This window comes from Tiliqua scincoides, chromosome 8 (genome assembly GCF_035046505.1).
Source record: "Tiliqua scincoides isolate rTilSci1 chromosome 8, rTilSci1.hap2, whole genome shotgun sequence".
In the NCBI taxonomy this organism is placed as follows: Eukaryota; Metazoa; Chordata; class Lepidosauria; order Squamata; family Scincidae; genus Tiliqua; species Tiliqua scincoides.
Genome location: NC_089828.1, coordinates 47,223,921 through 47,247,348, shown reverse-complemented (window position 1 = coordinate 47,247,348; position 23,428 = coordinate 47,223,921). Strand labels below are relative to the sequence as shown.

The following is a 23,428-nucleotide window of genomic DNA, read 5'->3' as shown; positions in this document are numbered from 1 at the left end:
CACAAGGTAGTATTTCCTGGGTACAGGATTCTAATTCTTTTTTTTTTTTTATCATGGAGTTCTCACAGTCCTGCTTTTGGATAGCGGAATACATTTTTTTCTGGTAGTAAATTCACTTTTAAAGCTCAGATGTATACCCAGCCTTGCCTAGACTAGACAAGCACAGTCACGGGGCCAGGAGCTGAGGGGCTCCAACCCTGCTTCCCTACAGCACCCCTGTCTGGGAAAGTCTAGGCCACAGAGAATGGCCTTGCAGCCAGAGTTGCTGCTGCTGCTGCTGCCGTGCTGTGTTTCCTGATGAGCTCTGACGGGGAGGCAATTCCAAGGCAGGTTTCAGTTTCAACTTTGACCAGCAGCTCTGAGACTTGCACTCCAATACATGGCCGAATAAAATATTTTTTCATAAATTTAACGCCAGCATGTCTGTGTTTGGAAACTCTGAAAATCCATGTTGTATGGTTTACTGTGCTGGAAAAGGTGCCAGCAGAGTTTCAAAGGAAGGGAAGTGTATAACTGTTTCCTTTCAAATGCATTTTCCAATGGGATCCATTGAGGGAAAAGGCTGGAACTAACTAAAACATTATTAAAAACTGTTACGAAGAGAGAAGAGAGATGGAAAAAGATAGACACCCCTCCCCCCCAAGACCATTCTGGAACTGAAGAGGCAGCAGCAAGGAATGGGCTATGCCACAGGCAGACAGCCCTTCTGGGTGGGAGCCAGAGGTGAGCTGGCATTTGTGCTGGTAACTGCCACTCATAATTTTGCTGGCTGCAGCTCAACGGACAGGGACTTCAGCACTGCTGGACCCAATGGCACACGGTGAGCTGCAGCAGTGGCTGAGAGCGCTGCTCTCGCGAACTGCTGACCCTCCATTTTCAAACCAAAACTATTTGCTGGAGGAAAAGCTCCCCCAGGTTCCAGCCTGGTTCGCCAAGGAGGGATGGGCCCAGCCCTCCCTGGAAGCTGCACACACAGTGATTGCACACATAGTTAACTCTGAGGCAGAAGCCCATCTAGCCCAATCCTCAGGATGCTTTGCAACACATGCTGTGAAAGCTTATTTATTGCTTACTAATATTGAGTGCTCTGTAGCCCTGCATTCCAAGTGCATTGGACTGTAGCCAGGGCAACAGCCCTAACTATACTGGGGCAAAAATGTCTGAAAAGACAAAATCCTGCCCCAGGAGAAGCTGCCTTCTGCCACCTGTGAGGGCATTCATTGATCATACATGTGTGTATTTGGTTTCTTTGCCTCAGATCGCTCACAGTCATGCATACACATATGTCCTGCCCCAGCTGCTGGAAATCCTACTCAGCCACAATCACACATGCACCTGGCTTCTGACATTGCATTCCCACATACTTTCAAGCCCACCTGTCCTCTTGGTCATCAAAAGGACTAGAAACTTGCTTTTTGTTTTGAAAAAAACAAAAACTGAGATTTGGGAGCTGCAGTTGCAGAATGCTCATTGCCCATGAGCCTCCTTTCTTGTTTAAACGAAACAAACTGAACTCCAGGAGACTCTCTTAAAATGTCATGCTCTGCAGAGTAATGAGGTTTTTATGTTGTTGTTAAATATTCTTTTAAACTCTTCTTTTCAGCTTCTCCCTGAGAGGAAGCAAGCAAGACTGCACACCATGGAGAATATTTAGCACCCATGTCTTACTCGTAGTTGCCCTATCAATGTAGCTCATGTTATCTTTTGGCTGGAACACTATGAGTGTCACAGAATTCCATTAAATAAAAACAAAATACAAGTTTCTAGTCTTCATGGCTGCAGGGAGAAACTTGGTTGGGGCACCAAGCGTGAAAGGATGGAAATTCAGCACCCTGCTCAGTTCCCTTCTCCTTGTATCTGAACATGGAGGATCCATTTCATTTTCGTGGCAAATGGCAGATTATAAATCTGCCTCATATCTAAGCATGTGGCTTTCAATGTACCTTGTGAAAATTGATTAAGGGGTCTTATAGTTTGGGGGGAGAACCCTGCAGCTACCGCCAGACCGGGCAGAGCCTGGTGCGGGTTTGCAAAGCTCCTAGCCTCCAGTTCTTCGGGGTGCCTCAACTGTGGGCTGCAGCACACATGTGGAGGGATGAGGGGAAAAATAAACAGACAGACAAAAGAATGAGGACGCCCTGCCAATTCCAATCGAGCAGCATTTCGTTTAAATGCTTATCAAGCTGAGAAAGAGCAGAGTTCTTGGAAAACAGCGCTTCCTTTCTTCCAGTGCCAGCGTCAAACACCCTCAAGGACGGGTACAGGCCAGGCACAGCAGCAGGCAGCCTGCCCCACCCAGCTTGGCAAACAACCTCTTAGCAGTGGCTGGTTAAAAGAAGGAAAAAAAAAAAGGCATCACAGCACAATTTTATTGTTAGTAATTTCGGAGCCGGCTGCTCCTGCAGGGCCAAATCACCCACTAAAATTTTGTGCTAATAAAAAGATTTTGGATCTCTTTTCTTTTCTTTTCTTTTTTTAAGCAAAAAGCACAAGCCCAAAATCTGACTTCTGCCAAACTTTTTGACAGGATCCCTGTTCCATACCAGACAGCAACCCTGGGCACTGGGAAGGCTGCGGGCCAGTGAGTCACAAGAGACAGCTTGCCTACCAGGCTTGGCTAGTCTTACTCACTGCCTCACTTCTCAACTGTGGCTTGTTCTGAGTTCCACAGCCACTGCAAGAGCCAATCGACTTCTCACACTCCCTCCTCTGTAAAGCACAATAAAGGACCAAGCAGTACGTAAAACACAGCATCATATTGGGCTAAGTAGCTAGCACAGAACGTGATAGAAATCTTCTAATAAACACTGATAAAAGATGGAAAAGGAAAGCTCACACCATCCCATATCAACTTAGGATAGTGCAGGACATGATTCCATTTTGCCTTCATTGTATATGTTCTCCAGTACCAACACTGCACATACTGCCCCAAAGGAGGCACCACCTGGACCCAGTAACAATGTGAGAGCATCTAACCATTAAAGCAAAAGGCAGAGAGATGAGAGCCCCACACACCTCTCTGCTCCAGTCCCAGATGGTTTCCTTAAGCACAAAAAGTATGAAAAGCAGAAGGCTGTTCAGGGGTTGCTGCCCAATAAATGCATGATGCTGCCTCTAGAACTGGGACCCTCCTCCTTGAAAGGAAGGAACCCCCCCCCCCGGCCCCACAGCACTGAGGGCCCATGGAGATCCACTATGGTGTAGCTCAGAAATATGGCTCAGAACATGGGCTCAGGGCCCATGGAGATCCACTATGGTGTAGCTCAGAAACATGTCCTGGTTCTTGACCAGGATTACTTTAATTTGCAAGCTAAGCGGCTCCAGCTGCAAGTGGAAAGAAGGCTAACAGTAGTAAAAGACAGCCCTTAAGGGCTGGTACAAAGGCCGGCAACACCCCCCCCCCCCCCCACAAACACACACTGTTCTACAAAAAGAACATGCATGTTTTAGCCCATGTAATTCAGGTGTGCAGGCATCTCTCATCCCCGCCGACAAATATTCTGGTTTTTCAAGCAATTATTTGGGTTCGGGTTTTGGGTTGTGTGTCTTTTTCTTTTTCTTTTGCAATGGTCAGAGTAGAGGGAAGAAAACAAAAACAAAAATCCTCCGGCTGATAAAAGGAAACGAGGGAGACGCGAACAATTGAAAACTACCTAAAAGCTCGGGAGAGGTTTATTTTATTAGTTCTTAATAAATATCTTGCAGATTTCCTGCAGGAAATACACCAGATCACATGTAGAATAGTTTGATACTGATGTCAACGGCATCAACATATGAAATCTATTAGGGGCGAAGCCACAGCAGGGCGATCAGTGTGCAGAAAAGCTGCACGGCACCAAGGCAAAGGGGGGGGGGATCTCACGGCCCTTCCAAATTCTTCGAGAGGTAAAAAAGTCAGCCAAGACACAGAGAGAGAGAGAGAGAGGGAGAAAAAAATCCCACATCCTGCTTTGGGCTGCCAGCAATCTGAAGTGCCCAGAGATTAATTCTATGTCTGGCCTGGAAATGTGACTTTAAAGCATGGGGGGGGGGGGGGAAGAGGCCAGGCTAACTGGGGCTGGCACAGTGCCACTAACTCCCCCCACACCCCCAGTCATGTTTCAATGTAGACAGCAGTAAACCCCAACAGACAGCAGCTTCGCGCGCTGCCAGGGACTCGCAGCAACAGCAGCTGCAGCGCATCTCGCTCAGCAAATGCAGATGGGCCTGAGCATACCGCTTCCACTCCGCACGCCTTTCAGAGGCAGGCAACCCCACTGGCTCTGGTCCCGGATGCGTGCACCCCCTTCCCCCTCACACACCCAGAGGCTCCCCAAGTCCTCACGGGGACAGCTGATTCCCCAGGCAGGAGTCATCTTTGCATGCTCCTCCAGCACTGATCCAGCAAAGGAGCAGATGCTGTTTGCACACACTCTTGTTGCCCATTCCAACTCAGGCAGCAAAAAGGAAGGACTTTGGGAGAGGTGCTGAAGACGTCCCCAGACAAGGCTTGAAAGACAACCTGCTTTTAAGCCAGGAACAAGCCCCCTGACTGCTTCATGGCTCAGTCCCAAAACTAAAATCAACGTGTGAGATCAGTAGGATAAAAATGTAACATGGAAACAGCTGTATGGGTGCTTGTTGCTGATGGCTTCCTCATGGCCATACAGCACAAACCACCCTCACAATGCCATTTGCCCTCACTGCCCTGCTGCCTTCTCCCACCAACAACAAATACACTTCAAAGCACTGAAACTAGTAATCAAGTTGTTACGTGCAAGGGGGGAGGTGAATCCTTCCTCTAGAGCTAGTTAATTGGGGAGGGGGAAGCTGCCTAATTGACAGCACAATCCTAAATTGTGCTGGATTAGGCAGGCTAGGAGGGCTGCGCTGTATCCAGTACAAGGTTGGGGTTGACTGTGGTTCAGCCCAAGGCAAGGGGAAACATTTTCCCTTACCCTAGGTAAAGCAGCAGCAGCCCCTATGGGTCTACTTGGATCCGTACCAGCTGACAAAGTGGCGCAGATCCAAGCAGAACGGAACAGCCCAGAGCTGTGCTGCGTGGCCTGGGAATGGGGCTAGGATTTGGCATAACTGCCGGGTTCTGACCCCCTGCCTCCTGTACCCCGCCCTCCCTCCCCTGGGAACGCCCACACACCCCCTGCCCCAGAATGCCTCTGTCCCACTTCCCTCCCCGCCCGCCCCACGCTGGTCAAACTCAGCTGGCGCCAACTCACCTGCCGCCACTGCCACGGAGGCTGGATCTGGCCTCTGTGGGTTAGCGCATCTCTGTGTGCTGGCACAGCTTACTCCTACAGAGGCGCAAATGTGCTTTAGGTTTGTGACCCTCCTGGGCTGATGCAAGGGAGTTGTGCCAGTGCAGGGCAGTTAGGATTGCGCCCTCAAACATTTAACTAAGTAATCACATTTCAACACATTTAGATCATGCAAAAAATCATAGCAAAGGTATCCTGCACTATGGACGGCATGGTGTAGTGGTTTGGGAGGTAGACTCAGACCTGGAAGATCCAGGTTCAAATCCCCCCTCAGCCATGAAGCTTCCTGGGTGACCTTGGGCCAGTCACTTTCTCTCAGCCTCACCTACCTCACAGGGTTGTTGTGAGGAAAAAAGGAGGGGAGCAGCTGTGTACACTGCCCCGAGCTCTTTGGAGGAAGGGCAGTATAAAAATGTGAAAAATAAAAATAAATAATAAACCTTTACAAAATGATCCCCAGCGCTGAAATCACAGTGATGTGAGACCAGTTAGAAAAAAGACTGTTTAATAATTTTAAAATCACATTTGGGGCACACATGAACCTATTCAGAATAATTCACCTGAGCTAAAATGACTTCAAAAATCAACAAGCTAAAATGTCCTATTAGGACTTCAGAAGACACTGCTTAAAAAAATATGTGATGCAAATCATAGTGAGATATTGTGTAGAGCACTGGCTAGTGTCAGACCAGGACTGGGAAAACCTAGGTTCAAATCTCAATTCAGCCAAGAACATAACTGAGAAAACATGGGCCAGACAAGATCTTTTAGCCCAAGTTACCTCCCAGTGTTGTGGAACAGGTAAAATAAGGGTCAGGAGAAATATGTATGCTACCCTGAGCACCTTAGAAGAAAAGTGGAATATAAATGTAATCCATCAATCTTAACCACACACCTCTGGCTTCAAGACTTCTGTGGGGCTAAATCAGAACCATTTCATTTTGTCAGCTTTGGATACAGACAGATAGTAGAGAATGCCGCCTTGAAGTTGTAATCACTAGGTGGGGAAGGCGGCAACATACCCAGAGATAGTTTCTCAAGACTGACACATTTGCTACGAGGCTAGCCTACAACTGGCCCTCGTGCAAGATGGCATAAGATAGTCCAGAATGTTGAGATGAGTTCCCAAAACTGCAGAATTCTGGGCATCTAACATGGCCACTTTATGAATCAAGACAAGCATGACTAGACTAGGTTTCCACTGGCAAGCCTTAAAAAGCACTGGCCAAAGCCAATTTGCAAGTAGCATTAGCCATTAAGGACACCATTACAGCCACTAAAGTGTCATCATGGAACACCCTCATCTCACACCCAAATCATGGAGACTTCTGTCTCTCCAGACCAGAGGTGCCCAAACCCCGGCCCTGGGGCCACTTGTGGCCCTCAAGGCCTCCCAATGCAGCCCTCAGGGAGCCCCCAGTCTCCAATGAGCTTCTGGCCCTCCGGAGATTTGTTGGAGCCCACACTGGCCAACACAACTGCTCTCAGCATGAGGGCAACTGTTTGACCTCTCGCGTGAGCTGTGGGATGAGGGCTTCCTCTACTGCTTGCTGTTTCACATCTGTGATGCAGTCGCGGCAGCAAAGGAAAGGCCAGCCTTGCTTTGTGCAAGGCCTTTTATAGGCCTTGAGCTATTGCAAGACATTTAGTCATTCATATAAGTCCATCTTTAATATATTCATTTCTGTAAACTTATGTAAATTTATTCAAATTTTAAATGTAAAATAATTATTTTTTCCCGGCCCCCGACACAGTGTCAGAGAGATGATGTGGCCCTCCTGCCAAAAACTTTGGACACCCCTGCTCCAGACTGTTTAGGCCAGCCGCAGGTACCATTCACTTTCCCAAACAAAGTTCCCTGGGCATTTCATATACCAGAAAAAAAGGCAACAGGCCAAACAATGGAAATTATGTTGAAATTGCTTGACAGGTCAACAACGCAATGTTACGTCTCCTTCTAGCACTCCATTTGTAGAGGAGCTGTGTCTCTAAACAGGATGCACCAAGAGATTCAAAATGTGATGGAAATTAGTTGCTGAAAATTTGCACCTAATTAGCTCTCCCAGTTGCATTTTTCCATCTAGGTGTGCTTAAGTCTTTCATTCCTTCCCTCCAGAGCCTGAAACCACTGCAGGGTTAAGTGTGAACCTTTCAAGACAGAAAAGGCTGGGGGCTAAACTCACAGGCGAGTTTACACATGGCAGCTGTGAAAAGAGGGGCACTTGGACACATCCAAGGGGAAGGACTAATGAGTCACACTGATAGTTTTCACTGACAAATCAAGCAGCTTAGAGTTATAGCCGAGGGCACATTTTAGTCAGTGGAGCCCAGAGCATGTGGTTGGTTTGGGAAGCTATTTTGGTTCCGGTGTGTTGCTGTAACAGGGAACGAAAAAGAGGTCTTTCCAGCACCAAGAGGCAACATCTGTTTGTTAATTTGGAAGTTCTCACACTTGCTTTAACATCTCAATTTTTTTGTTTTCTTTGTAAAATTTGTCTTTCACACATACAAGAACAGTTTCAAGATGATTAACAACATGAATAACAGAACACCACAATTCAGGAAAAACAACTGCAGGCATTAAAACAAATGGCAACAATACTAGAACATAACATTATCTCACCAGCTTCAGGTATGAAGCTTGACAGAAGAACACCTTAACAAGTCTTCTAAAAGGGCCAAACATCAGGAGGCAATTGCTGTGGTGGCACCCAAAGAAAGGTCCCATCTCCCATTTATAAATCATGGAAGGACCATATTGGGAAGTGGGGAGCTCTTTTAGGTTTCCCAGATCTGAGCCTCACAGGGTTTTAAAGGTCAACCACCAGCACACTGATTTAGCCCCAAAACTAACTGGTATGTAGCGAAATCCTCTGTTTATTGAAAGGATGTTTCTACAGCCTTTCTATCAAGTTTCCAGGGCAGTTTACAAAGTAAAAAAAACAACAGAATATGACAAAAAAAATCAAAATTAAAAAATAAAATACTACATCTGAACAACAGTTAAAATGAGCAAACAATTTAAAACTGACTTGAAAAGTTTCAGAAAATAAAAAGGGTTTGCCCAGTTGATACCAAAAAGATAAAAATGCAGGTGCAGGCAAGCCTTTCTGTAGAAGGAATTCCACAAACTGTCACCACTGACAAGGCCTTCTCTCGGGCACCTTACCTCCAATGGCCAAAGCCCATGGAGGAGAGCCTCAAAAGCTGATCTCAGCAACCAAGCAGTTTGATGCAGAAGCAGGCATTTGTTCAGGCCTCTGGGTCCCAAACCATTTAGAACTTTAAAGGTCAGCACCAATGCTCTGAATTATGACTAGGAGCTCATGGAAAGCTTTAAACACCTCTGAGATATGTCCTCAGTTACCAATCCTGGTCAGCTGCCAAGTGGCTTTGTCCTGAACTCACTGCAGTCCCTAGGAAGTCTCCAAAGGTAAATCTGCATACAATGCAGTGTGGAGGTCAACCCTGAAGGTCGCCAGGGCATGGATAATTGTGGTCAAACTATCTCTATCCAGGAGAGGCAATAGTTGGTGCATCGGCCTCAGCTGGTGAAGGGATCACTTGAGCCTCTAATACTGATGTTGTATGGCTTTACATTTGCCCAGACTACAAACCTGGCCCTGTAGGTGAAGTACAATGTTCACAGAACCTTAAGAACATAAGAACATAAGAACAGCCCCACTGGATCAGGCCATAGGCCCATCTAGTCCAGCTTCCTGTATCTCACAGCGGCCCACCAAATGCCCCAGGGAGCACACCAGATAACAAGAGACCTCATCCTGGTGCTCTCCCCTACATCTGGCATTCTGAATTAACCCATTCCTAAAATCAGGAGGTTGCGCATACACATCATGGCTTGTACCCCATAATGGATTTTTCCTCCAGAAACTCGTCCAATCCCCTTTTAAAGGCGTCTAGGCTAGACGCCAGCACCACATCCTGTGGCAAGGAGTTCCACAGACCGACCACACGCTGAGTAAAGAAATATTTTCTTTTGTCTGTCCTAACCCGCCCAACACTCAATTTGAGTGGATGTCCCCTGGTTCTGGTATTATGTGAGAGTGTAAAGAGCATCTCCCTATCCACTCTGTCCATCCCCTGCATAATTTTGTATGTCTCAATCATGTCCCCCCTCAAGCGTCTCTTTTCTAGGCTGAAGAGGCCCAAACGCCGTAGCCTTTCCTCATAAGGAAGGTGCCCCAGCCCCGTAATCATCTTAGTTGCTCGCTTTTGCACCTTTTCCATTTCCACTATGTCTTTTTTGAGATGCGGCGACCAGAACTGGACACAAAACTCCAGGTGTGGCCTTACCATAGATTTGTACAACGGCATTATAATACTAACCGTTTTGTTCTCAATACCCTTCCTAATGATCCCAAGCATAGAATTGGCCTTCTTCACTGCTGCCGCACATTGGGTCGACACTTTCATCGACCTGTCCACCACCACCCCAAGATCTCTCTCCTGATCTGTCACAGACAGCTCAGAACCCATCAGCCTATATCTAAAGTTTTGATTTTTTGCCCCAATGTGCATGACTTTACACTTACCGACATTGAAGCGCATCTGCCATTTTGCTGCCCATTCTGCCAGTCTGGAGAGATCCTTCTGGAGCTCCTCACAATCACTTCTGGTCTTTACCACTCGGAAAAGTTTGGTGTCATCTGCAAACTTAGCCACTTCACTGCTCAACCCTGTCTCCAGGTCATTTATGAAGAGGTTGAAAAGCACCGGTCCCAGGACAGATCCTTGGGGCACACCGCTTTTTACCTCTCTCCATTGTGAAAATTGCCCATTGACACCCACTCTCTGCTTCCTGGCCTCCAACCAGTTCTCAATCCACGAGAGGACCTGTCCTCTAATTCCCTGACTGTGGAGTTTTTTCAGTAGCCTTTGGTGAGGGACCGTGTCAAACGCCTTCTGAAAGTCCAGATATATAATGTCCACGGGTTCTCCCGCATCCACATGCCTGTTGACCTTTTCAAAGAATTCTATAAGGTTTGTGAGGCAAGACTTACCCTTACAGAAGCCATGCTGACTCTCCCTCAGCAAGGCCTGTTCGTCTATGTGTTTTGAGATCCTATCTTTGATGAGGCATTCCACCATCTTACCCGGTATAGATGTTAGGCTGACCGGCCTATAGTTTCCCGGGTCCCCCCTCTTTCCCTTTTTAAAAATAGGCGTGACATTTGCTATCCTCCAATCTTCTGGTACCGTGGCCGTTTTGAGGGACAAGTTGCATACCTTAGTCAAGAGATCTGCAACTTCATTCTTCAATTCCTTAATAACCCTTGGGTGTATGCCATCAGGGCCCGGTGACTTATTGATCTTTAATTTATCAATGAGGTCTGAAACATCTTCTCTTTTAACCTCTATCTGACTTAACTCCTCGGTTAGGAGGGGCCGTTCGGGCAGCGGTATCTGCCCGAGGTCTTCTGCCGTGAAGACAGATGCAAAGAACTCATTTAATTTCTCTGCCATCTCTAAGTCTCCTTTTATCTCCCCTTTCCCTCCCTCACCATCCAGAGGGCCAACCGCTTCTCTGGCGGGTTTCCTGCTTCTAACATATTTGAAGAAGCTTTTATTATTCCCCTTAATGTTGCTGGCCATGCGTTCCTCATAGTCTCGCTTGGCCTCCCCTATCACCTTCTTACATTTCTTTTGCCACAGTTTATGTTCCTTTTAATTCTCTTCATTAGGGCAAGACTTCCATTTACGGAAGGAAGCTTCCTTGCCCTTCACAGCCTCTCTAACTTGGCTGGTTAGCCATGCGGGCACTCTCCTGGATTTAGTGGAACCCTTCTTTCTTTGCGGTATACACCTCTGCTGGGCCTCTATTACTGTTGTTTTAAGCAGCCTCCATGCACTCTGGAGAGATTGGACTCTTTTTACCCTCCCTTTCAACCTCCTCCTAACCAGCCTCCTCATTTGAGGGAAGTCCGCCTGTCGGAAGTCAAGGGTTTTTGTTAGAGATTTGCCCGGTATTCTTCCCCCAACGTGCACGTCAAAACGGATCGCAGCATGATCACTGTTCCCCAATGGCTCAGTAACGTTTACATCTCTAACCAGGTCCTGCGTACCGCACAAAATTAAATCCAGAGTCACCTGTCCTCTGGTGGGCTCCGTGACTAGCTGATCTAAGCCACAGTCATTTAGCACGTCAAGAAATCCGGTTTCCTTATCGTGACCAGAACACAAATTGACCCAGTCAATATGAGGATAATTGAAGTCCCCCATGATTACAACCTTCTTCTTTTCAAGAAGAGCTTCAGTTTACTGGCCCTCATCCAGCCTATTACCAATTTCATTTCTTTTCTGCCTTACATGCAGAAGACAGATAGAGCTGGGGGCCGCCAGCATTTATTAATGATGCCTCATCCCAAATTCCCTGATGACCTCTCCATGTAGATGTTAAGAATGGAGGACAAGATGGAGCCCTGTGCGACCCCTTAACATAAATGCCACAAAAATCAAGCAATAATTCCCTAAGTGACAGCTTCTGAAAGCAGACTTTCAAGTAGGCATGAAACCGCCAAAACACCATTCCCGCAACTCAGGGAGCCTATCTAAAAGGATACCACAGTCAATGTTACAGGAGACTGTCAAAAAGGCCCAAAGAATTCACAGCCTCACACTTTCAGTCTCTCTCCCACCATTGGTCACCCACCTCTGCCAAAATAGGTCTAGAAAGACATCCTCATGCAATTCACCTAGAGTTGCATGGACACCACCCACTTGAGCCCCCTGCCCAGGAGGTGGCAATAGTCACTGACCAATAGTTGCTGAAATCTTTGGGCTGCAGGGATATTTTGTTTAGCAGCGGCTTCACAATTGTCTCAGTTCAAGGTGGCAGAGACTACTCCATCTTGTATGGTGGCACTATTGTTCCATGGCCCCAGCTGGTCAATCTCCCAGGCTATATGCCAGTGATTTTCAACCTTTTTATCTCATGGCACACTGCCAATGTACTAAACTTGTCAAGGCACACCATCAGTTTTTGGACAACTGACAAAGTACACCTTGCTGTTGGTGGGGGGTTCATATCCCCAATAGTCCTATTAATAAATGATCCTCCACCAAACTCCCGCGGCACACCTGGGGACCTTTTGTGGCACACCAGTGCGCCACGGCACAGTGGTTGAAAATGGCTGCTATATGCTATTAGCCTACAAAGGGCAAACAATCAAATGGACACATGACAGGCTCCACCTCTCCCAGCACCTTGTCCAGTTCACAAAAACTTAAATTCATTCCATAAACCAGAACCAAACAGTGGCCTGGATGTCTCGACTGACCGCAACAAATTAGCTGTATCCAAGTCATGATGGGTGTATGGACGTAAATAGTTTTCCTCTCCAAGCATTAAGAAAACATGTCATGGTGTGCTTTAAAAAGCCCCTATACAATCCTCTGTGGTCCAAGGTGTAGTCCAGTGGTCTCTGAAGTGGAGACTGCTGCATGCTGGCAAAGGCTTCCCCAGTGCAGGTAGCACAGACTGTTCTGTGAGGGAGCCTCCACAAAGTGCCTCCGTGTGTCCTCATTCCTTGCCACATCCAGCTGCTTCTGCCCGGAAATTCAGGCGCAAAGCCTGTTGGAGCATCAGAAACCGGAAGCGGCTGGATGCAGCAAGGAATGGGGGTGCACAGAGGTGCTTTGCGGAGGCTTCCCCACAGAACAGTAAGCACGCGGGAGAGAATTTTGGAAGGCACCGTATCTGGCCCGTAGGCCGGATAGAGAGCCCTGGTGTAGATGGAAACTTGGAAAAGCGGTTAGATGATTCCCTGAAAATGCAGGGGGGGGGGTTTAGAAAAATATTTTAGAACCAGTCATATCTTCTATGCTTCTAGCTCCAGCCACCAAGCTGTCATGCATGTTCTGGAATGGTTATACTGTACTGAGGTTTTGGTAACATGTAGATTATCATTTAATCAATCAATGTATCAGCTGAAGGGCAGATAATTCACTGATTCAAAATTTTTTAAGAGACCTATTTTATTTATTTATTTTCCCGCTTTATCTCCCTAGTGGGCATTCAAAGCTGCTGATTCTGCTTTTTATTCCCTGCTTCTCCATGCCCAGTCACTGGGACTTGATTTGCTCAACAACTCCCCTAAAAGAATTAGGCCCCTGCTGCTCCACTGATGGGTCTATGAAACTTGGAAATGGGTGTTGGGGGTCACTTTCCCACGGTGTTGTTTCTGCTCCTGGGAGTCTGAGGTTAAGTTAACCCTCGCAAGAGCCTAATTTTAAAACTCCACTAAACCAAGGTGTAGCATAACCCGCTGTTATTTTTACCAGTGGCGAAGACAATTGGACTCCCATGAAGCAATTTCCAGCTCTGATATGTGCCGTGCGGTTAGCATGTTTGAGGCTCCAGCAAGATGATGCCTGCAGGTTCCGGGACCGGATGTAAGATGAGATTCTCTGTGCACTGCCTAATTTTGCTCTGCCCTGCTGCTCAGGGTTGACTCTCTTGAACTCCGAGAAGTCACTAGGAGTATTCTGCAAGGGCACTATTCCGTGTTTGGCAGTGAAGGGTTATGAGTGCTACAAGGATGTGCAACCGTATAGTGATGCACTGATCATTTTTCCAGTGCGCATAAGCAGGGGCTCTCACACTTCTAGCAAGCAGGCTCATTGTGCCGACTCCCTTTTCTTCAGTTCACCAAAGATCATGCGCCAAAGGGAAGAGGAGATGGAAAAAGGAGCACCAAGTTGAGGTTTCTATGTGCAGTGATTTTCAACCTTTTTCATCTCACGGCACACTGACAAGGCACTAAAATGGTCAAGGCACACCACCAGGTTTTTGACAATTGACAAGGCACACCATGCTGCCAGTGGGGGCTCACATCTCCCATTGGCCCTATTAATAAATGACCTTCCCCCAAATTCCTGTGGCACACCTGTGGACCGCTCACGGCACATCAGTGTGCCACGGCACAGTGGTTGAAAATGGCTGCTATAGTGTAACAGGAAGACAGAGGGAGCCAGAGAAAACATCCCCTCTTGTTCTGCCCCAGGGTCCTGGGGACAAGAGGAAACATAGTTACACCATATAAATTATAGCAAGGATTTTGACCTGAAGAGGTCTGTATTCCCCAGTCCAACTTTGAGTCCAAAGCCATGAGTTCTAACTCAGCCTAGAATCTGCTTCCACTACCATATACAGAGTTGACTATTGGTCTACCAAACCCAATACAGTCTATTCTGACTGGTAGCTACTCTTCAAGAGCTACTCTCAGGCAAAGAGAAGACTTTCCCATTTTTGCTACCAGGGATTCTTTATCCCTATTGCAGAGAGTGGAAATATGATTTTTTGCATACAAAGCACATGTTCTGCTGATCTATGGCCTCTAGGAGCAGCACAGACCTGAAACACATGGAGAGTGCATCTGCATGCATTAAGTGCCTTCCTCCCACCAAATACCTATTTCTAGCCCTTTTGTATCCAGGATTAGGGAGAATGACCTAAACAGGAGTGACTCCCAGCACCTCTCCAGTTAGAAAACAAGCACTGCCAAAGCCAGGAGTCCTCCTCTCTGATTGCAAAGGCCAAAAGGTCAGCATATGCTAAGATCAGGGGTCAACACAAGACACACATGCCAGTCACAAGCAAATCCTCTCTCTGAAGACTGATTTGTCTAAAAACAACTGGACAGAAGAACACTCTTTGGCTCTCCTGGTCTTGCCCTTCTTGGGTAGGAAGGCAAAAGACTGGAATGCAGACCCAGAGCTGCTGCGCATGTTATGTGTGGGGAGAGGTCTGCAAGGAGTAGGGAGGGAGAAGGGAAGCGATCCTGGAGGTGGCCTATGAACATCCTCCAGTGATTTATAGGAAGTATAATCCAATAATATAGTAAAATAGAACAGTGTGTCTGAGATGGGTTTGATTCCAGGAATTATAAAACAAATTATTAAAAAGAGAGAGAGAGAGAATGCAAAGGGGAAAGCCCTACAGAGTCCAGATTACAGTAAATTGGGCACAGATGGGCGGGGGAGGGGGCTTTCACTCCCCCCACTGAGATGCCCTGCCACAAGGCACGGCTTCAATTAGCTTGCTTGCAAACCAGAACTTGATTTCCCCCCAAATTACAGAATTAAAAAAAATTAACATTCTCAGCATGTCTGCGGTCAGGATAAAGGGACCCACCACTTCCCTGCCAAGCGGATGTGCAAATGGCTACCAAACAGCCCAGCACGGCCACCTGGAGTCAGATTTGGCACTCACCTCCTTGTGTCGGAAGAAAGGAGCCCACCAATGTTTCCCTTTGGAGATAACTAGCAAGTGTCTAAAAGGCATGAAGCTCCTAGCGGGGGTGTGTGTGTCAGAACTGCCCACAGACCAGCATGTGAAGTAGCCAGCCAAACCCCTTCCCAATAGCACTTCCTGCTGAGTACCAAGACCCAAGGACAAGCAGGGTAGACTTGTTAAGGCTGTGCTCACACGACTTTCTGCATGCCACCGACACCAGCACAGCAAGCAATTCACAGATGTGACCGGGTAGGCATGATTGAATCTGGAAGTCTCATTGAAATTAACAGGATAAAACAAAAGTGTGTCCCAATTGATCTAAATTATTCATGCACAATGTAATTTCCAGGCAAATTGTGCCCTGTATTGGCTTGGTGGCAAATGTGTGTGTGTGGCATGCCACTTGGTAACCTACTTCAGATAGTGTCTTGGACCACAGACAACAGAGAATGCTTTTCCTTGGGCCAACCTCACTGGCTGCGTACAACTTCTGTGATTCACAGAACTATTTTCTAAGCAGGAAGAGAAAGACGGCAAGGGAATTCTGAGCTGGCCACAAAGTTGTGAGAGGTGTACTCTGCCTGTGGCTTTTAGAATACTTAGGAGCGTTGCCTAGACATGCAAATCCTCCTCTCCAGCAAAACCTTGTGCCCCACAATATCAGGATATGAAAGGCCTGGTTGCACTCTCCTTCCCTTTCTGCTCCCTGGTTCACACAGAATAGCAGCCACTTGGGACTTGACAATGGAGTGGCCCCTGCCCTCCCCATCACAGTACCTTTGGGTTGAGAGTTGTACACAGCAAACATGTTGATGGCCATGAGTTGCAGCATGCGGGTGCTCCCAATAGGTGGAGGGCTGTGCTCTAGCAGTGCCTGGAACTCGCTCAGGACCTCTGCAGCAACAGTGGGGAATGTCTCCATCCTGAAGGTGTCAAGAGAAGAAAACTGTGAACACCCGAAGCTGCACTCTGGCCACCTGAGTCATGCTCCTGAAGAAGAAAGGTAGCCAACCCTGTTGCTTGCCCTTAGCAGGTGAAAAAGGAAAGCATCCTGCCTCTCAGAAGGTTCCACTCTTGGCCACCAACAGACCTCCCCCCCACCTCCATGAATTCATTGTTTGTACAAGACTTTCCAGAAAATGGGGTTCAGAGGGCTATGAGCATACAGTATGTAAACATTGCCAGTCACGTCAGGCAGGTATACCAGCTTGATTAGAGCCATCAGTTACAGACCTGGATTTATCTGGTATTCCACATTGGGGAAATGAAAGGCAATTGCAGAATCTGCTGGAAACATTGGCAGGGGGTGGGTGGGTTGGGCAACCACAAACTTCTCAGTCTCAGACCCCAAAGAGGATAATAAATAATGACCAGCCTTGCATGGTTGTTGTAAGGATCCACTAGGCTAGTCTCCATGAGGTGCTTTGAAAAGTAGGATGTCAATGCTAGGTCTAGTTATAATTTGGACTTGAGGGGACAGCCACTTGTTTATTGCAGGAAAACTTGGCGGTTTACAACAGATGTGTGCTGCTCACAATGGATGGTGCTGCATGTGGAATCCAGTTCAAAGAAGTGTGAATTGGCCCTCATTCAGAGCACTCTAGATTAGATAAGAGTGCATTCAGAGTCTGTTAAATGGATGCATTTGTTGGGCAGCCCTACTCTTGACAGGTGCCCACTGCTTCCTAGATACCAGCAGAGAGGTTTTGTTTTCACCTGCTCTCCACCATGACAGTTTTCTCATGGCATTTGGTAGCAGGAATGTTTGGTAGCAGGGGGAGGGGCTCGGTCAGGCATTGCGGACTAACAAGAGGGAGCTCAATTCACAGGGAAATTCATTGCCTCCATTTCTTAAGACAAATTCATGAAGATTTGTCAAAAGATTGTGGCCATGTACTTGAACTACCATGTACAAAGGCAGTGTACTGTTGATACTAGATGGTGAAGACAAATAATACAGGAGGGTCATCATCTTCACGTTTTGCTTGAGGGCTTCCGTAGGAATCTGGTTGGCCACTGCTGGGATACATCGACCCTGCCCAGCAGGACAGTTCATATGTTGGAATGGAGGGCAGAAGTTGAGCTCCAGTCTTGAGTCACTGCAGCCCTTGGTTTTGCCCATGGCCTGAGCACTGACCTGGCATGGGAAGTGGACAGGCCCATCCACACCCCACCCTCAAGAGTCGGTCGACGAGGCCAGGCCTGTCAGCTTCACACCCTGTGCCCTCAGTTCCAAACACAAGCCCAGTTGCTAACAATATTGAATTCCAAAAGGCCTCGTAATGTAGGAAAATAAAACAAACATCCTGCAGGCTTACCCAATCCTGGTAAACAGCTTCCCATGGGCATGCAGAAAACTCAGGACGAACCTTTTGTTCAGCTGCATGGGAAAAAAAAAGATGATGAAGAAGATGAGAAAACAATTCAATCTCTCTCTCTCTCCCTTTTCCTGTGAACGAGCTTAGAGTCCCGGGTGACAGGATAACCTGGCCGGGATGTGGGGGTGGGTACAGCAGATGGGAACCAAATGGCTATGCCCCGGCCCTCTTCCCAAGTGCAAGGGCAAGTGCCAGACAGCTGCATGGGAAAGTCACGCCAAGCACACAGCACCCTCTGCTGGCGGCGAAGTACCTCTACAAATGAATGCCTGCAGACTTCTGCTTAGGGGTCAGAAATCCTGAGGATCCTTCACCCTCCCATGAAGCCGGACAGCTGCTGCCACTTAGCTCTCTGAGGACAACACAAATGCGACTAAACAACTTTGAAAAACATCCAGCTCAGGGGGACTGCAGAGAGAAAGAGCCTGGCCTAGGATGCAGGGAGCAATTCCCACTCTTGATTTGGAGAGCAGACCATGAGTCTCCCTTAACTCCATTACTGTATACCTGCTAACGAGCCAATGTCCAACATTGTCACATGATTCCGCCCCTTGCACAGCGGATCAGGGCTGGACTGAACCTTCATGATCAGTCTATCACCAATTATGTCAGCTCTGCAGATATGAGTGCTCTCAGACTCTTGGTCTATAGCAGATACTCCAATTTTTTTTAAATGTTCTGCCTCTACCAGTGTTTATTAAAGCCCTGACTCAATCTGGGTCTATGTACGCTCCTCCTCTACACTGTTTACTGAATGGCAGAGCTCGGGCACCAAGGCCAAAGGCCCACTGCTTGTTCCCTGTGTCCCTTTTCAGTGGACCTAAAGGAGCAAGTAAGGTACTCTTTTTCTACCCTGACATCCAATAAAAGTGCCACTACTGTTGCCAGACACACACTTTCCCCAGCTGGGAATTTGCATCGGAACCATTGCGCACAGAAACAGTACAAGTGCACTCAGTTTGGAAAACCTGAGAGCCAGTGCCACTCACTGAAATGGAATCATTCATCTGGAGTAGGAAAACCCAAGCAAGCCCCTGCTTAGCCACAAAGCTTTCTAGGTGGCCTTGCCATAGGCACATGCTCTTTCTCTCTGCCTAGCCTCCCTCATAGGGTTGTTGTGGGGATAAGATAACCTCTAGACTCCTTGGAGGAAGGGTGGAATAAAACTCTATGAATGAAATGAAAAACTACACTCATTAGAACAACAACATTTCTATGCATTTTTCTTCCTCGATGTGGAAGAAACTCTGATATGCGGTGTGAATGACACTGGTGAAAGGGAGGGTGGGCGTGGAAATTGGGGTAAATTTCCTGTCGCCTACATCTTTCACAGTCTCCCACTCCACCCAAATACTCAACTCCCTGTCTCAGCTCTGACTCCATGCCCACTAGCCAATTTCCATCCCAGTACTGGCTAAGGAACTTCAAATCCTGTCCAAGCTCCAGATTCTCTAGCTGGTCAGTCAGACAGGAAAATGAAGCAAGAAAGCCACCGCGGGTGCTCAACCTGGCTACTAGATTTCTGTGTCTAGCACTGAAATCAAGACACAAGACACACCTATATGGCAAGTTCTGCCCACTCTGGCCTGCTTCTCAAGCCAGGAGCAGCTCCTGTGGGCACAGCCACAAAGCAGCCATAGACAGGGGCAGAGAAAGACCCAAGAAACCTTGGTGAGCCTAGAGCAAAGTTCAGGGCAGCAAGGGGCACGAGAAGAACAAGGAAGTAACACCCTGAGCAACTGGCAGCAAGTGACACCGAGTGCCATTGCTATGACACCACCATGACCCTGATGAGCTCAGCACTGGAAAGATAGAGAGAAAGCTGCAAAGTTCACATCCAGGCCAGTGGCTGTTCTCCAAATGACTCTTCTCCTCAAGTGACTCACCTGCCATCCAGACCCCTGGGAACCTCCAGCTTCGCACAGCCAGAGGGAAATGGAGACCAGGCCCTCAGAGGGGAAGTGGCATCACCTGCTGATTGAGGCAGCCATGTGGAAGGAGAGCACTTCCCCAAAGCCGTGGTAGCTAACTGCGCCTCTCACTCCCACAGGCTGCACAGAGGAAAAGGCCACCCACCATTTCCCATTGCCTTGACAACAAAATTGCACAGTGGTTTTTCCAGCCTCTCTCTTACACGTTTGCCCTCACCATGACTTTCTGAAGAAGGTCACTGCAGTACCCATTTTACGGGTGGGGAGCAGGCACACTGACAAGGCCAAGGTCACACCACAAATTCAAGGCAGAGGTGGGACTGGAGCCAGGTCTGGGTTATCCCAATCCGTATATGCCAACCTACAGGGCTATGTCCCCTTGACAGCATGGGGCCCCAAGCTAAAAGTGAAGAAAACAACAGAAGCGGACCTCTCTGAACCCCTGTCCACAGGTACATCTACAGCAGGATATTCAAGCTTTCTCCCTTGCCTGAGTGATTGCCAGTGAAAGTTATGCTTGAAAGAGAAAGACACTGGCACAAGCCTCCTGGGGTGATTCAGTTGGGCAAGCCCTTGACCTGCCCCCCTCCCATGCCAAGTGCAAGAAGAGCTGTGATGAGAACAGTGCAGTCCTTCAGATATTAAAAGGTGCGAAAGCAATTGTTGCAGGCTGAAGAGATTCATGCAAAAGGCGCATGCGTCTCAGTTCACAAATTGGACAGGAAGTTGCTTAGGACAAGAGCAAGGCCCCTGGCATAAGCACAGGTCCAACCGGGGAGTTGGGGCTTGCATACTGTGCTCTGCACCTGAGCATCCGATCCCAGATGGGAACAAGGCACCAAATAAGGGAAGAATTCTAACACAGCTGCTCGGGGGGGGGGGGCAAGGGGGAGAGACTGTTTCAAGTTAAAAATTGTTACTTCAGGTTTGGAAGCGAATTTCAGTATCTGTTCTTTATCAAGCAAGGCAAACTTTCCCCACAGCAGCAGCGACGCATCTGCGTAGCAGAAAGTGCCAACAGAATCAGGAGGGACTGCAGAAAGATCAGCTCTTTCTTCATCAGGAGACCGGATGTGGGAGGGAGGGTGGTGATGGTGGCAGTGGTGTGCTCATGGGGGTGGGGACAGTTTGGGGTAGTCAATGGACGCTAGCCGAGTCCCTTTTAAAGAACCGCTCACAAGCACAAGGGGAGGCTGTGTCCAGAGAAAAACCTGACCGGAAGGAGGAAGTAAAGCAATCATAGGCTGATTTGTTGACACAGGAACTCTTTCCCTGCATTTCTCCCTCATCACTGAGATTCCCTTTCCAGAGCTGACGCGAGGCCCAATTTGGGATGCGTTTGCAAAGTGGGCCGCAGTCCCAAATATGTCTTGTGGGACATCGTCCAACACCACTACTCCCCCCCCCCACCTTCCCACATGCTAACAAACTTGACAAGCAGTGGAACCCCAGGCCCAGCCTCTGAAAAGAATGCAGTCTGCATCCACCAGGGTCAGGCAGAATGAAGGGGCAGCACTCACAAAAGAGGAAAACAGGCAAGGTTACAACCTTTTCCACAAGAGCTGGTGTGGGGGGTGGAAGGGAGTGCCCCTTCGCAGACAAGGGGACTGTCATCCAACTGGTGGTAAGCATCAGTCACTCTTGACTGGCTTCCACTGACCCTGGCCTGTATGTTTGGGAGCCTGCAGGAATGACATCAAAGCAAAACATGCCCTGGCTTCAGCCACGGGAAACACACACTGTGGAGGGTTCACTGGCAGTTACTTTAATTGCAAACATTTTAATGCGGCTGCACTCACAACATTACAATGATCTTGCAGCAAAGCAAAGGGGAACAAGGCTTTGACACCAAGTCTCAGACTGGAACTAGAGCACTTGCTGTGCTATCACAGTGATAACAGCATGAGCTGCAAGCCGAAGGCCCCTGTACAAATCTCAAATCAGATATGTGTTTCTATGGGTGGCCTTAGGCAAGGCATTGCCTCTCAACTCCAGGGCTCTGTTTGCAAGATAGTTGATAATAAAGACCCATTGCGCACAGGGCTGTTACAGTGGCATGCCGTATACATTTTTGCAAAACTATCAGAACTGTTCCAAGAGTGGGGTAAGGGCAGTTCATGGGCCTTTCACAATTACACCAGGAAATGCAATATTAGACACAGAATTCAACATCTTTATAATCTCAACTGGGAAGAAAGAAACCCAAGCTTCCAGTCCTCATTGCTGATGAGCTTGGACAAATGTGGAAAACACCTGATGAAATCTCAGAAGCTAGAGAAAGACCGGGCAGGATTTTAGGTAGTGTGGCCTTCTGCACTCTGCAGAGTACCTGCTCCTTCCCATAGCGAGCTGGTGCAGAGAGCAAACAAGCAAACGTAAGCAAGCTTTCAGGGCCCAGAAACGGGATATTTTTAAAAACAAAACCAAACCGCAAGATATGTACAGCTCTTGGCTCAGATCTTTGCAAAGACACCAATGAGATAGTGGGACTTTCCTGGGGAAGCAGCCAGCTTCTACCAGGGAATGGTGCCCACTCCTGACTTGCAAGGGCTTTCCTTCTCCCCACTCCCAGTCATGCCAACCCTCTCCCTTCTGCTCTCATATTTCATCTCTTCTACATATCTGGAAACTCTCAGTAGTAGCAACACAGTCACTTTGTGGTTGGCAACAAAAGGTCAAGTGGGCCGGAAGGAAGAGGAAGGCTGTAAGAGGGTTCTTGTTAGAGTCTCACGGAAGGGCTTGGGGAGCCAGGGGTGGCTCTGAGAGCAAGTAACAAGTCTGACGGATGGGATGGGGACAAGCCCAGTAAGAAGGGGGGGGGCAGTTTCCCTGAAAAAAACACAAAAAACATTCCACTGTCAAGAACTAGGAGTAGGGAGGGGTGCAGTTGGTGGTTGGAACAGGGGAAGGAGGGGGAGTAGCAGCCAGCGCAAGTTGCGTGCTGCAAGTCACGTCCCCAAGCCAGTGGGGCCGGGCATGTGGTTTTCGTGTCTAACCAGCCCAACTGCAGCCTGGCACCCGCGGCTTCCTCCCTAGAGAACTTCTCTCTCTGTTAGAGGAAAGAGACCAAACCTCACATCTCGAAACGAAACGGCTTAAGTCAAAATAAAGCCCTGAGGTGGTTTTGGTGACCGGGGTCAAGTAGGCTTGGTGTGGGATGGGGGGGAAGAGAGAGAAAGAGCACGCAAGAGTGTGAAGGTTGCCAGTCAAGGCACGAGGGAGGGGAAATGGAGCCTGCCTCCAACTTGTGAACTGCTTCTGAAACAGAAAGGAAAACCTCAGAGTTCCCCAAATTAACACACTAAACCCCAGGACTTGTCAAAGCTCTCCCAACATGGCACAGCAAGCAGAATGAACAGTTCCTGAGGACAGAGAGTGTTTCTGTTGGCCTGCACCCCCAGGCAGTCTAGAGTCCCAGGATCTTCAGAAAGGCAAGCCAGCAGCATGCACAGATACCAAGTTGCTCAGGGGAACATTGCAAGTGGCCAGATTCCTCCTCTCAAAGGGCAGGCGCCTGGCACCAGCATTCCACCTCCTACACACAACTCTTGAGAAAGTCTTCATAGGAGGTTCACCTTGGCCTCTAAACAACTTCCCATCTACTTGTCT

The 23,428-nt window shown here is 48.1% G+C and overlaps 1 protein-coding gene across 2 annotated transcripts in view; it reads right to left on the bottom strand.

Moving 5' to 3' along the window:
• Nucleotides 1–23,428, bottom strand: part of SMG6 (SMG6 nonsense mediated mRNA decay factor) — an 85,436-nt gene that overhangs the window by 54,768 nt on the left and 7,240 nt on the right. For both annotated transcript variants that reach the window (XM_066634779.1, XM_066634780.1), the window contains exons 8-9: nucleotides 17,829–17,890; nucleotides 16,288–16,433 (exon numbers count right to left, since the gene is read on the bottom strand). In XM_066634779.1, the coding sequence (XP_066490876.1) occupies nucleotides 16,288–16,433; nucleotides 17,829–17,890 (208 nt within the window). The remainder of the gene's footprint in view (nucleotides 1–16,287; nucleotides 16,434–17,828; nucleotides 17,891–23,428) is intronic.